Here is a 12,656-nt window from a genome sequence, read left to right on the forward strand (position 1 = left end):
AATTTGCATAATGGAAGGGATGTAAAACAGATCAATGTGCAAATAAATTTATTCAAAATCTACCTGTAAATGCAAATGCATACCGGTGGTGTAAACCACTACAATCTAATCACAACCCATCTACTCTGGACATTAAAATATCCTACCTTGTCTTGGGCCTGGTTGTTGTTGTCTACATTCAAGTGGGATGTTGATGCACACAGACATGGCCTTTTCCATGGAGGCTGATATGAAATACGAAATATGAATATGCTAGTATTTCGTAGACATTAATGAGGTTAAAAACAAACAGCTCATTTGAATATTTCTTGAGAGTGTAAACACAAGAACGCCTGTCCGGATACAGAATGGAAATGGTTAGAGGCAGACGTGTAGCATCTGAAAGACTGACCTTATGAAAAATTCTTCACTTTTCTAAAGCCACAATATATTCTTTATTATTTTCAAACCATGTTCGTGTGGTGAGTCTGAAACCCAGTATGTACCCTGAAAGGTTAACCTCACTTCGCGTTTACTGAAAACACAGCAAAGAAAGGTGATCCAGTTAGCGTTTGGTCATACGACAGTTTTATGTTTGTATTCAAATGAGAATCAAAATCACATCTGAGATGAATCCATATTTTCACATTCACTGTAAACACATACTCCCATTCACATCAAAATCAAAAAGAACAATTCTAAAAGTTTGACCATAGAGAAGATTAACATGCTGTTATCTTTTTTCTTTTAAATATATATATATACGCAATTAAATCACATTGATAAATTAATTCCACGTGTATAACAATTCATAAAATGAAAGGAACTAATAATAAAACATATTAAAACTAGGAAATTTCATACATAAATATAATATTGCAACCTGATATTGTGCATATCGCTGGAACGACCATTATAATTCAAAACAACCAAAAATATTTGTGAAGTATGAGTGTGTGGTTGGATTCTACAGGAAGTGATGTGTTTGTGTGTTCGAGGCAAACAGGAACTTTTTATATCTCGGTGGTTCTGTATTGACATCATTAGTTGGTGTGGGCTTTTACATTTTCTATGCCTTCTCGGAGTCCCTTACGCCCACAAAAAAGACGGTATACCTCTTTTTCTGTCACTTCCCTGCATTTCTTTTCCTGCAGTCTTCCTCTCTATAACACAATAAATACACTTGGCACACCCTTTTCAAATATTTGGCAGTGTAGAAAACTGTAAAAATTGACTATCACTTTTTTCTATATTCTAGACAACTATAGAAATATGCTCAAGATGATCAAATTTAGATGAATGAACAATGACACTTACTACACTGTTGTGCTGTGAGCAGAGGAGTGTCTTCCTGCGTTTGCACTCTGCATGCAGGCAAGGTACGGACGGATTCAAGGGAGGGGAGGGTCAAAGACTTTTTCCACTTGGTGTCCTCAGAGACACGAACGAGTCACAGGCCTTGTGTGCATCAAGTTTTCCTTCTCTGAAATTCTCTAACGTACTTGATTTCAGAGATTACACCCGAGACTAATCATACAGGTAGTGCATTTTGTCACAGTTCAGGCTGGAATGGAAATCTAATCTTTGAACTCTGAGCAGGCTTTGTGGACCGTGCTTCAACGCAGCTTTTACATCGAAATGCATTCATAAGCCTTTCAAACAGTGTAACAGATGTTCTGCCGCCTTTCCAAAAACTCAATCAGGTTTGGATCTGCTAAGCGATTATTTATTTTAGAGCATGTGATTGCGTGCAAGTGCACGCCTGTCGTTTATGCTATTACATTGTATGTGGTACTCAGTTTTTTTGGGGCAAAAGAGATTCTAGTTTATACCTAACGCTGTCCTTTCAGTAGTTTGAGATTGTTTGTGCCTCTTGCATGTGCATGTGTATTTTTGTGTGTGTAAAAGTGCAGAATGTGGGAATTCACTCATGTTTTTATTTACTCAATTTTTTGGTTGCTCGTGTTCCGTGAAAAAGGAAACTCTTTGGAGCTGCCCCTGTACTTCCAAGCAGCTTTTGCTGCTCTTCCTTCGCTCGAAGGCGCAAGAGCGTCCTGCCCACCATTTTTGATGTTTTCTGGAAGACACAGAGCTGCTGCTCGACTAGAGGGGAGGACCTGATGTAAAGTTGAACTCTTACTTCTGTTCAGAAAGATAAGTCCAAGAAGGGAAACAAAATATATTCCAGACTTGCTTGCCTTATAGTCAAAAAGCTTTACAATCCCGCCAAGAGTTCCACGGTTAAGCCATATCCTGGTGGAAATATCCATGCATGTCTTTTCATAGTCTTCCAGACCACGTTGCACTCTCTCCATCAGACATCAGACTCGATGCTCGGCATCCTCTTGTAGACACGCCGAGCTCCCCCAGCGCTCATTGCCCTGGGAGCGGTGTATGTGCCGACAGGGGGAGGGGCTACATAAGGCATGACATGCTCGGAGTAATAGAGGTCAGGGGTCGGCATCCCCACGCTGAGCACATTGCCATCGGCCTGGCCTAATGTGAGCGGCACGAGCTGCTTATAAATGTCTGTGGAGCTGCGGCCGTGAGCTAGACGCTGGTCATCGCGGAGTGTCTGGAGAAACGGGTTTTCCGTTGGGCGTGCCGGATACATCGACTTGCTGCGACGACCGATCCCGAGTCCGCTGACGCCCACCCCGGCGAGCGTGTGGTTTAGGTGGACCGACTGATTTTTCGGGGGCTTGTCTGGGATCAGAGTCGCCGAGGGAACGTTGGCATATGGCGTGTTGTCCTGCAGACTGACCCGCCGTGAGGAACTCTTCTGGGGCAGGTTCTCGTACGAGTGCTGGCGGATGATTACGCCCTCGTTCTGGTAGTGACTAATAAGACCGTCACCCTCTTGGTCACTCTGGGGAAGATAGGCTGTGAAGGAAGCATCAGGTTGAGGGAGAAAAGGAGAGAAGGCCCTGTCAACACTTCCGCCGCCAGTGCCCCGTCCATCTGGATGGAGGAACTGATCCTCGCTGATGTCGTACAGGTTTGCGGAGTGCAGACAGGCATCGCAGCGATACTGAGGGGACCGTACAGTGTAAAGCCCAGAGTAACTGGACACTTTCGACAGGCAGCTACGGCAGTGTGTCTGTCGTGGATCCTGAGTAGAACCAGGCCCGCCGGTGATGGTCCCTGCACCGCCAGGCTTTCCGTACGTGTTGTATTTCTTATCCTTTGCGACGGCGGTTTGCATCACGTCCGGTTCGTGGACCTGTGAGAGCAGACTGCTGTTGAGCTGCAGGATTGGCTGCTGCTCGGAGGAAGAGGACGGCCGGTGCTTGTTATCGCGGTGATCGCTGAAGATATCTGGGTAGTGCAGGCCATGCTCCTGATCAATGGAGTCAATGGTATAAATCTGACTCCCCTGGCTGCTCTGAGAGTAGATCTGAGCACTGTGGTTACTCTGCTGGCTGGGCTGGCTTCGCAGAGTTGAAAGCTCCACGTCGCTCAGATCCCGCGGTAGGCGGTTCCGTTTCCGAAGCGTTTCTTTTAACTTGTGCTGCTTTTGCAAGTCCACCCGACCGGAGCAATCTGACACATCTGAGCGGGCGGGTGCATCTTCAGGCAGGTAGCGCTGGCTCTTCATAGGTAGGGTCTCGGTGGGCTGCGGGGTAGATGGAGGGGAATTACCCCCAGGACCTTGGTTCTGCCGCAGAGTCTCCACAGACTTCTTCCACAGAGCACGTGGCTTGGAGGCTGGAGGTCGAGCGGTCTCACCTCCGCCTCCTGAGCCACCGTTTCCAGCAACACCTGGCTGAGCATCCGTCAAGCTCAGGGCACGTTGCCCTGGCAACAGAGTATTGTTAAGTGGCTCTTTGTGACGGTTGCTGAGCATGGTGCTGGCATTGCTGTATGGTACGTTTTTCTGGGCAAGGTTGTTGCCTTTTGCTCCGTCCATAAATTCCAGAAAGCCCGTGGTAGGACGGAGATTGCTACTCACGGGCCGTTTGGGTGAGGTAACTCCAAGGGTGGTGATCTCTTTAGCCGATTTCAGAAGGTGCAACATGTTGGCCTGAGGACTGAAGCCCAACTCTGGGGTTTTCTTCATCTCAATATGGACACCGTGAATACAGCTCCAAATCCCCTATAGGTGGAATGGAGACAGAAAGGTTACAGAAAGAAGTTCATAAGTGGAGGCTAACACCCAAAAGTACATATTAACACAATATTTCTCAATATAGTCCAACTGTATTTTTTCTTGGGTCTACAACTCTATAAATCAATATAGGGAGCGTTTTTCTGGGTGAGGTTGTTGCCTTTTGCTCCATCCATAATCTCCAGCAAGCCCGTGGTAGGATGGAGAATGCTACTCACGGACTGTTTGGGTGAGGTAACTCCGAGGGTGGTGATCTCTTTAGCCGATTTCAGAAGGTGTAACATGTTGGCCTGAGGGCTGAAGCCCAACTCTGGGGATTTCTTCATCTCAATGTGGACACCGTGAATACAACTCCAAATCCCCTATAGGTGAAACGGAGACGGAAAGGTTAACAAAAGAAGTTCATAAGTGGAGGCTAACAACAAAAAGTATATATTAGTACAATATTTCTCAATATAGTCCCGCTGTATTTTTTCTGGAGTCTGAAACTCTATAAACCGATGAAATAAAGTAATATATCCCGCTGTGACAAACAACCGCACCCTGTAACTCATTTCTAGAGACGGTGGCTTGTGCCATTACATTCTGTTATATAAGCTCTTTCTTATTTTGCAGCAAAAAATGTGTTTGTCAGCACATAAGCAGCAATCCCTACACTGATGAAGCTTTAAGACAACTGTGGTAAACAGCCACCATGACAAGTTAATATGTCAAGATTGAGCAGATAATGGTTGCCTTCAGCAACAGAACCTCTCTAGTTAATTTACCATAGTCTTTCTGTGACATACCCTGCTGATAGTGAAGAGAATTCCTGGCTGACCAGAACAGAGACCAGTGAAACAGTAACGTAGCCTCCAGTAGAAGAGGTGCTCCCAGACAAAAGTAATTAGCGACAGAGCCATGGCAGCCGCGAGCATATAGAACACACCAGCCATATTATCCACATCCAGCTGACTGCTCATCACTTCATTCTTCTCATTATGACAGATACCAGTCAGCCACTGGGCCTCCAGCTCCTCCATCTCACCTAATACACAACACAACATCACACAGTTAATGCTTATGCACAGACTCACAGAAAAAAACAGGCTCACGTTCTGGCTCTGTTCCAAACACTAGCGAGCTGTTTACCTGGGGTGCATTTTTAAGCATTTCAGGCAAGCTCCTGATGCAAAGGCTGTTAAATAGGCAGCAAAATAATGTTGCCTTGTGAAATAAAAAATAAACTGAATTAAAAAAAAAGATATTTTTAGTTAAGTTTTTTATTCATCTAAAATAGCATAACAGTTTAATCTAAAAAAAACTACACTGAAAAAAACGGTAAAAAAAATAAATAAATTTATACTCTGAATATTTTTTTATTAATTCAATGTGAAATGTTTAAATAGAAACACTGAAATTGTATTTTCTTGTAAAAACACAAAATAATCTTCATTTGCAACTTTATTTTATTTATTTGCATTTACCCATTATTTCACTCTCTGGAATACCTAATTCTGATTGGTTGCTTGCAGCATTCTGCAGTCAAATTTTTTTTTTTTATAATGATGACAGCAAATTGCATATTTGACCTCTGGTCCCTGGCTATGAGTCTCCTAGTCTCTTACGTTCACCAAGGTTGCATTTACTTTATCAGAAATACAGGGGAAAAAATTTAGTATTGTAAAATATAATTACAATTCAAAATAACGGTTTCCTATTTTAATATATATTAAAAAAAAAAAGAATCAGTATTTTATGTTCAAGGTCAAATCTATTCTAATCAACTGAATGCACTTCATGATATTTATATTGCACATCTGGGTGTGCGTTTTATCTCTATGTAGAGTGTTTCAAATCAATCATTTATGAAGTTACATTTCATTTAGGATGCTGCATACTGTAGAGAGCAAGGAATCTCACTACGGTAAGGAACAGAGCTAGTGTTTAATACAGAGGTCATGAAATAAGTGAAAAAATAGAAAAGAAATGCAGGAAAACACTTATACCATCTCCAATGATCCCGAGGATAGCAAGGTCAACCAGCCGTTTCCAGTAGGATCCTTTCTGCAGGGCAATGCCATATCCTGTTGTGGCAAAGATGTAGCCACTGCCAATAGTTACTAGCTTACAGCCATCATCACGCCCCGCCATATAGTTGAGCACAGCCGCATCATATATGAAAGCATCCAGTTTACTGTACAAACCAACAAAGCACACTTAGTGGCTTATGTATACAGAAATATCAACATTATGTATACCAGAAGTATTCTCGTTGACCATGCACTGCTAATAATGTGCATATCCCAGCCGTACCCCGTCTTGAGGCTGACCAGTGCATCCTGAACTCCAGTCTGATGGTATTTCACCATGTACTGGTGCATGTCTGGGTAGTTTTTCCTGATGTTTCGCTCTGTGCTCCCATTAGGCACGGTCCCGAAGCGAAACGGTGGTGAATAGGAATAGGGACTCTGAAACTAGAAAAGATAGAAAAAAAAATATACATCAATTACACGAAGAACAGTGAGGGCAGCTTTAAGAGATACATGGACAGAATCAATACAAGCTCAAATACAGAAACGTATCCGGGGGAGATAAACCTAGTAACTGGTGTAGTTCAGACGCTCCATCTTGTAAATTTATAATGACATATGGATGCTTTCTCAAAACCTAGTGAGCTGCCAACTAGACAGCACACTGTAAAATATGTTTTGTCAGGTAGCCTGAGAAATGTGCTTCATGTGGTAACATCTAAATTAACCGGTTTTATTCAAGTCAGAGAAATTATTTATTACGACTTGAATGAACCGGAATACATTAGTTTACACTAGCAAAAAAAAAAAAAAAAAAAAGGTAAAAATAGCTGATAAAGTACCAACCATTTCTCTAAGACTTTTTGTAACCCTTATTTTTGTTTTTTTGTTTTTTGACCACTAACAAAAAGTACCAGAAAGAAAGTACTGCTTTTGTTATTTTGTTTTTTTTGGTTAGTTTTTCTTTTGTTTTTGTTTTATTTAATTATTTATTTTTTATTGTTTTTTATTTTATTTGTTTGTTTGCAGCTTAGAATTAAACTGCTGGTTTCGTCTGGCCAGAGGAGAATGGAACACTATTAAGAGGAGAATGGAACACTATTAAGAGGAGAATGGAACACTATTAAGAGGAGAATGGAACACTATTAAGAGGAGAATGGAACACTATTAAGAGGAGAATGGAACACTATTAAGAGGAGAATGGAACACTATTAAGAGGAGAATGGAACACTATTAAGAGGAGAATGGAACACTATTAAGAGGAGAATGGAACACTATTAAGAGGAGAATGGAACACTATTAAGAGGAGAATGGAACACTATTAAGAGGAGAATGGAACACTATTAAGAGGAGAATGGAACACTATTAAGAGGAGAATGGAACACTATTAAGAGGAGAATGGAACACTATTAAGAGGAGAATGGAACACTATTAAGAGGAGAATGGAACACTATTAAGAGGAGAATGGAACACTATTAAGAGGAGAATGGAACACTATTAAGAGGAGAATGGAACACTATTAAGAGGAGAATGGAACACTATTAAGAGGAGAATGGAACACTATTAAGAGGAGAATGGAACACTATTAAGAGGAGAATGGAACACTCCTACAGCACCAACTGCATATTTTTACTTTTTACAGTGCATGTCATCCATAGATAAGGTAATCTCACAATGGATTTGTGCTGAGCTCAGCAACAAATAATCACTAAGATGGCTGACAGAGCCAGAGTAAGATGATGTCTATAAATGTATATTTATATTAAGTTAGAACTTCAGTGTCAACAAGACAACTGCTGTCAGGGGAGTATGCATATATTTTCTCAGGGGGCGCCAGTGCCCTAGGCAAGATACGACATGATTAAAGTAAAAAACACATTAACTACTTAAAGGTTCTCTACATACACAACCATTCAAAAGTTTGAGAGGTCAGTAATATATATATGCAGTTTAAGACATGAATACTTATATTCAGCAAAAACTTTGAAACATTGAAGACTGGTGTAACGCTGCTAAAAATTCAGATTTGCCATCACAGAAATGTATCACATTTTAAAATATATTATAATAGAAAACAATAACAATATTCCACATTATTACTGTTTTTGATCAAATAAATGCAACCTTGGTAAGCATAAGAGACTTCTTTCAAAAACATAAAATCTTAATCACCTCAAACTTTTAAATGGTAGAATAATTATCAGACAGTATAATCTTGTCAAATATTTTAGTTTCATCCTAACATACAGTTACAGGTACAGATTTACATGCAGGTTCATGAGGCAGTAGACAGCTCACTATATTTCATGATTCACAAAAAAAACCTTACCTTTCTGTCACTAAGGCCTGTTACTTGGTCCACAAACTCCTCTTGGATCATAAAGGCAGCCAAGTTGGCAGTGTAGCTGGCCAGGAAAATCACAGCGAAAAAGGCCCATACGGACACGATAAATTTACTGGTAGTGCCCCTGGGGTTCTGTACTGGGACAGAGTTGTTGAACACTAGACCCCACAGCAGCCAGATAGCCTTACCAACAGTGAAGGAGGGCCCATGAGGGTCTATAGAAATGCAAGACAAGAAAGAGGGAAAGTTAATGAGTAGGAGTTAGGAGTAAGTGGGAAGTCATAAGAGCTTTGTGGATCTACAGGTTACTCAAGGTGCTTACTGTTTAAATTTTTAATGCTGGGATTTAAAAATTTTAACTACGTTTTCTAGCTGTTTCAAAGCAGACGTTGGTTGACTGTGTGGTTGAGGTTGTGTACCATACCTTTGCCCTGTGCCAGGTTTCTATTGAAACCGAGCGGACTGATGAATTCAAAGAGGAAAACAGCGATTGCTGTGACGAGGAGTAACATGACGAACATCATAACCCACACTGAAGCACTGAAGGGTTCTGAGGGAGGAGAGAGAATAGAGAAAATGCATGGGGGAAGGCAGAGATAAAAAAAAAAAAAACACTGGTTCCAGAGGGATTTCAAAGATATTATTTCATCTATTACCTAGAAACGCAGAGGGCGACACCGTTCCATTGCTACGTGACACCATCACACTGATGCCTGTCTCAACAAATGGGACAGAGAAGTCTATGGCCTCTGACCGCTCTTCATTTATGGTCAATGAGCCCACAGCGATGTATGGACAGACAGACAGACAGACGTCAAATGCAATACCTTTTTTCCCTAATCTCTTTTAATTGGCTAAGAAATCAAATACATTGCTGGACAATAAACAATAATTTATATTCTATAATATTTTTCCTAATGACAATTTTATTGTTTTATATGTACCAACACTTTTTTCCATTTTTATCACAGAATAAGGCTGAAAGGACTGTAACAAATTATGTGTCAATTAGCACTACGTTATTTATATAATCTATTTATTATCTGGAGATGACTTGGAAAAACACAAACAATATATTGTCGCATTCGTGTTTATTGTCTATTGTCACGTTTTAAAAGTCAAAACGTTTCTGCTTTTTATTAAAGCAGGGGGTCTAATGCCATTTCATGCAATATGAATTATCTACACTGTTAAAGAGTTGGATTCTCATGCTAAACATGGCCAAAGTTTCAAAAACTATTTGAATGTATGACGGAGTAATTCTGTGTCAAATACAGTCCTTCCAGGTTTGTACAAGTTTCGGAAAGTTTTTTTTCGAGCATGGCCCTTCATGACGTCATGAAGAAAAGAAAACTTGCTCAAGAAAAATGTCTCTAAAGGAGTGTGTTTTTGGATGTGAGGGAAAGATAACCTTGTTCAGCTCCCCAAAAAACCCAGCGTTACGTGAACAGTGGATACATTTTGTTTTTCTGGGGCAGCAACGGAGTTTCGCAAGTGTTTATTTGTTCCTGTTATTTCGGTGATGAATGTTTTATAAACAAGGCCCAGTTCGGTGCTGGATTTGCACATGGTTTGATACTGAGAGACGGAGCGAACCCAGCGATAAAAGATCCTGGTCATGATTCGGAACCGGAGATGGTAAGTAAAACTGCATCAAATTTCTGTGTTTTGTTGGCAATCGGTGCGCAAGTTCTCATCGCCTCCAGGAGCTCAGCTGTTTTTGAAGAGAATCGTAAAGCTGTATATTTCTTTTATTAATATGATAAGGCTAAAGACTCTTTTGCAGGTATGAAGGGTGCAATACTACTCTATAGGTACTAAAGATTAACATGAGACTGGGCAAAACTGTGTGTGTTATGTCCCCTTTAGGCTTAGATACAGCATTAGCTAGATGCTTTTGTCCATATTAGGGATTTCCTGGCACGTCATAAGTCACCGTTACTTCTATGAGTTCGTTTCGAACTTTCAGTGCAAGAGCGCCCTCCAGCTTCGAGTATGAATGAAACAAACACTGCATGAGAGTGTTTCACATCACCTTATTTTGGATACAACAAAATGTCTTCATGCATAGACTATCTTGTCTCTTTGAATTTAAATCTAGATTTATTCAAACCGCCATGTGAACATATTTTCCCCAAAAAGTGCGGGGGACGAAAGCCTGATTGATTAATATAGACACACAGACAGAAAAACAGACAGAACAATAGATTGACAGCCAGACAGCCAGGGAGAACTGACATCTATGTGACTGCAATTCAAACTGATGATTCATTCATTAGGTTATTGAAAGTGACTAACCTCCCCCACCATGCCGTTCCACACATTATTGATCTTCTTGCCATGTTTGCCATTTGTGACCAGGTAAAGATCATAGGTGAACTTTACATTTCTGGCAATCTTCTTCAGGATGTCTATACAAAAGCCCTTGCAGCACTTCTTGATATAGGAGCCCTCCGTGGTATTACTGCAGCATATACAGGCACAGCAATATAGAAAACAGCTGATACTGAGAAAGACTGAAGATAACTCAATCTAATATGTTCTAAATTTAACACACACAAAAGTTCATAACCACATTAGAGACTGCACAATTATTTCTGTATTCCCCAGTAAAAGAAAGCTCTTATGCTAAAGGTTAAGATAGGATATATAATGCCTGCACAACCTGCTAGGTTATTCAAAACTGGTATTAGCTGCTATAGTTTTTCTTAAAATTTAAATAAACAAAAAAACTCACTCTTTAATGTGTTTCCTGCAAGGTACAGAGTTGCGCATGCATGTGCCAGTAAGAATGTCCACATCATCCACTATAACAAAGGGTCTTTCCTCTAGAGTCACAATGCTCAAGTGGTTCTCATCAGCGTCCATGTCCCCAAATGAGTTATAACGTGGCCAAACTGGAAACTTCAACTTTAACGTGTGGTTTTCCCACCGTCCCATCTGTAGACACACACAAACAAACATTGGCTCACAAATAAACAAGGTTTGAAGGTTCTTCTGAAGTGGCCTCCATTATTATTATTATAAGTTTGGGGACAAAATTGAGGTTTTCCGCTCTTCAAAGCAAAGCGAAGAAATGTTATTAGAGAAACATTGTATATTTTATCCAGCAAGCAAATAAGTCACATTCAAAGACTGGGACCCAGGTCAATTTTTCCTTCAGTCTTCCTTATTTCCTTATTCTAATTCGCCCTCTTTTAGAATGTTTTTAAACTCTAGATTTTAGGGGTGTATATATATTATATATTAAATATATTTATATATTATATTCTTTTTAATATTTTGTTTAATATTAAGATTTTAAATCTTTTGACATTTTTGCAGGCAATTCTCAACTGGTGGTTTGTAGCCTAGAAATTGTTTGCAGGCCTGTTTTGATGGGGTTTTACTGGCAACAAGGTAAAAAAAGCAAAATGCAAATAATAAAACACTAACCTAGCCTACAAATGTGCACAGTCAGGACAGAAAAATAAATGTGCTTATCAAGTTTTAAAACGGAGGAGATCATGCTTCCCATATCTTTTGTTGTTTACGTTAAAGGCTGTCCAATCAAACTTTATGGTATTTTGGTGCAAATCCATCTGTCACTTATAATAATATGACTAATACCAATATTATATTTGGCCTGGTATTTGTTCCATGTGTTAGGCTGATAAATCACACTTGTGCTGCTGTTTATGCATTAGCAAAATTCTCAGTTTTACCATTCAGCCTATGTCATGTTAATCATTTCACACATTGTTTGGCCTGTGTAGTTCATGCTAATATTAATCAATGTTAATGTTACTTTTGTACAATAAACAATTTTAGCCACAACTCGATGTCCAAGATAATATTGGGGTCCTGATACAAACGAAGAATTCATTTGCAAAAACCGATAAATGCCACTTAAAAAAAAGAGCTGATTGCCGTGCATTATTCTCCACATATAGCGTGATCTGAACCCTAAACACGTTTTGTCAAAAAAGCCGGTTTTGTCCACTTTCAAGGCATCACGAGTTCACGTTTTACTGCAGAAGCCGACAAGTGCCCTTGTTGTTTTTGAACAGAAGCCGATAAGTCGTATAGTCGTAAGACGCTGTATTCAGGTCAGGTGACAAGGCTCTTGATGAACTTGATGAACCTGTGATATCTTCTTCAGGGCGAAAAAGGAAAATAAAAGCTGAAACGTTTTCACGGAACCTTGCAAAAGCAGCGCGTTACAAGGGTGAGG

At 40.2% G+C, this 12,656-nt stretch overlaps 1 protein-coding gene across 1 annotated transcript in view; it reads right to left on the bottom strand.

The window, feature by feature from the left end:
• Nucleotides 1–550: 550 nt before the first annotated feature.
• The window catches only part of grin2ab (glutamate receptor, ionotropic, N-methyl D-aspartate 2A, b), a 24,646-nt gene continuing 12,540 nt past the window's right edge, over nucleotides 551–12,656 (bottom strand). Inside the window, exons 3-12 of the mRNA XM_016534631.1 lie at nucleotides 11,181–11,383; nucleotides 10,738–10,907; nucleotides 9,100–9,279; nucleotides 8,868–8,993; nucleotides 8,429–8,658; nucleotides 6,383–6,543; nucleotides 6,076–6,263; nucleotides 4,876–5,114; nucleotides 4,216–4,449; nucleotides 551–3,841 (exon numbers count right to left, since the gene is read on the bottom strand). Coding sequence (XP_016390117.1) covers nucleotides 2,294–3,841; nucleotides 4,216–4,449; nucleotides 4,876–5,114; nucleotides 6,076–6,263; nucleotides 6,383–6,543; nucleotides 8,429–8,658; nucleotides 8,868–8,993; nucleotides 9,100–9,279; nucleotides 10,738–10,907; nucleotides 11,181–11,383 — 3,279 coding nt within the window. The 3' untranslated portion in view covers nucleotides 551–2,293. The remainder of the gene's footprint in view (nucleotides 3,842–4,215; nucleotides 4,450–4,875; nucleotides 5,115–6,075; nucleotides 6,264–6,382; nucleotides 6,544–8,428; nucleotides 8,659–8,867; nucleotides 8,994–9,099; nucleotides 9,280–10,737; nucleotides 10,908–11,180; nucleotides 11,384–12,656) is intronic.

The sequence above is a fragment of the Sinocyclocheilus rhinocerous genome, unplaced genomic scaffold (assembly GCF_001515625.1).
Source record: "Sinocyclocheilus rhinocerous isolate Xijiao unplaced genomic scaffold, SAMN03320098_v1.1 scaffold1386, whole genome shotgun sequence".
Lineage (NCBI taxonomy): Eukaryota > Metazoa > Chordata > Actinopteri > Cypriniformes > Cyprinidae > Sinocyclocheilus > Sinocyclocheilus rhinocerous.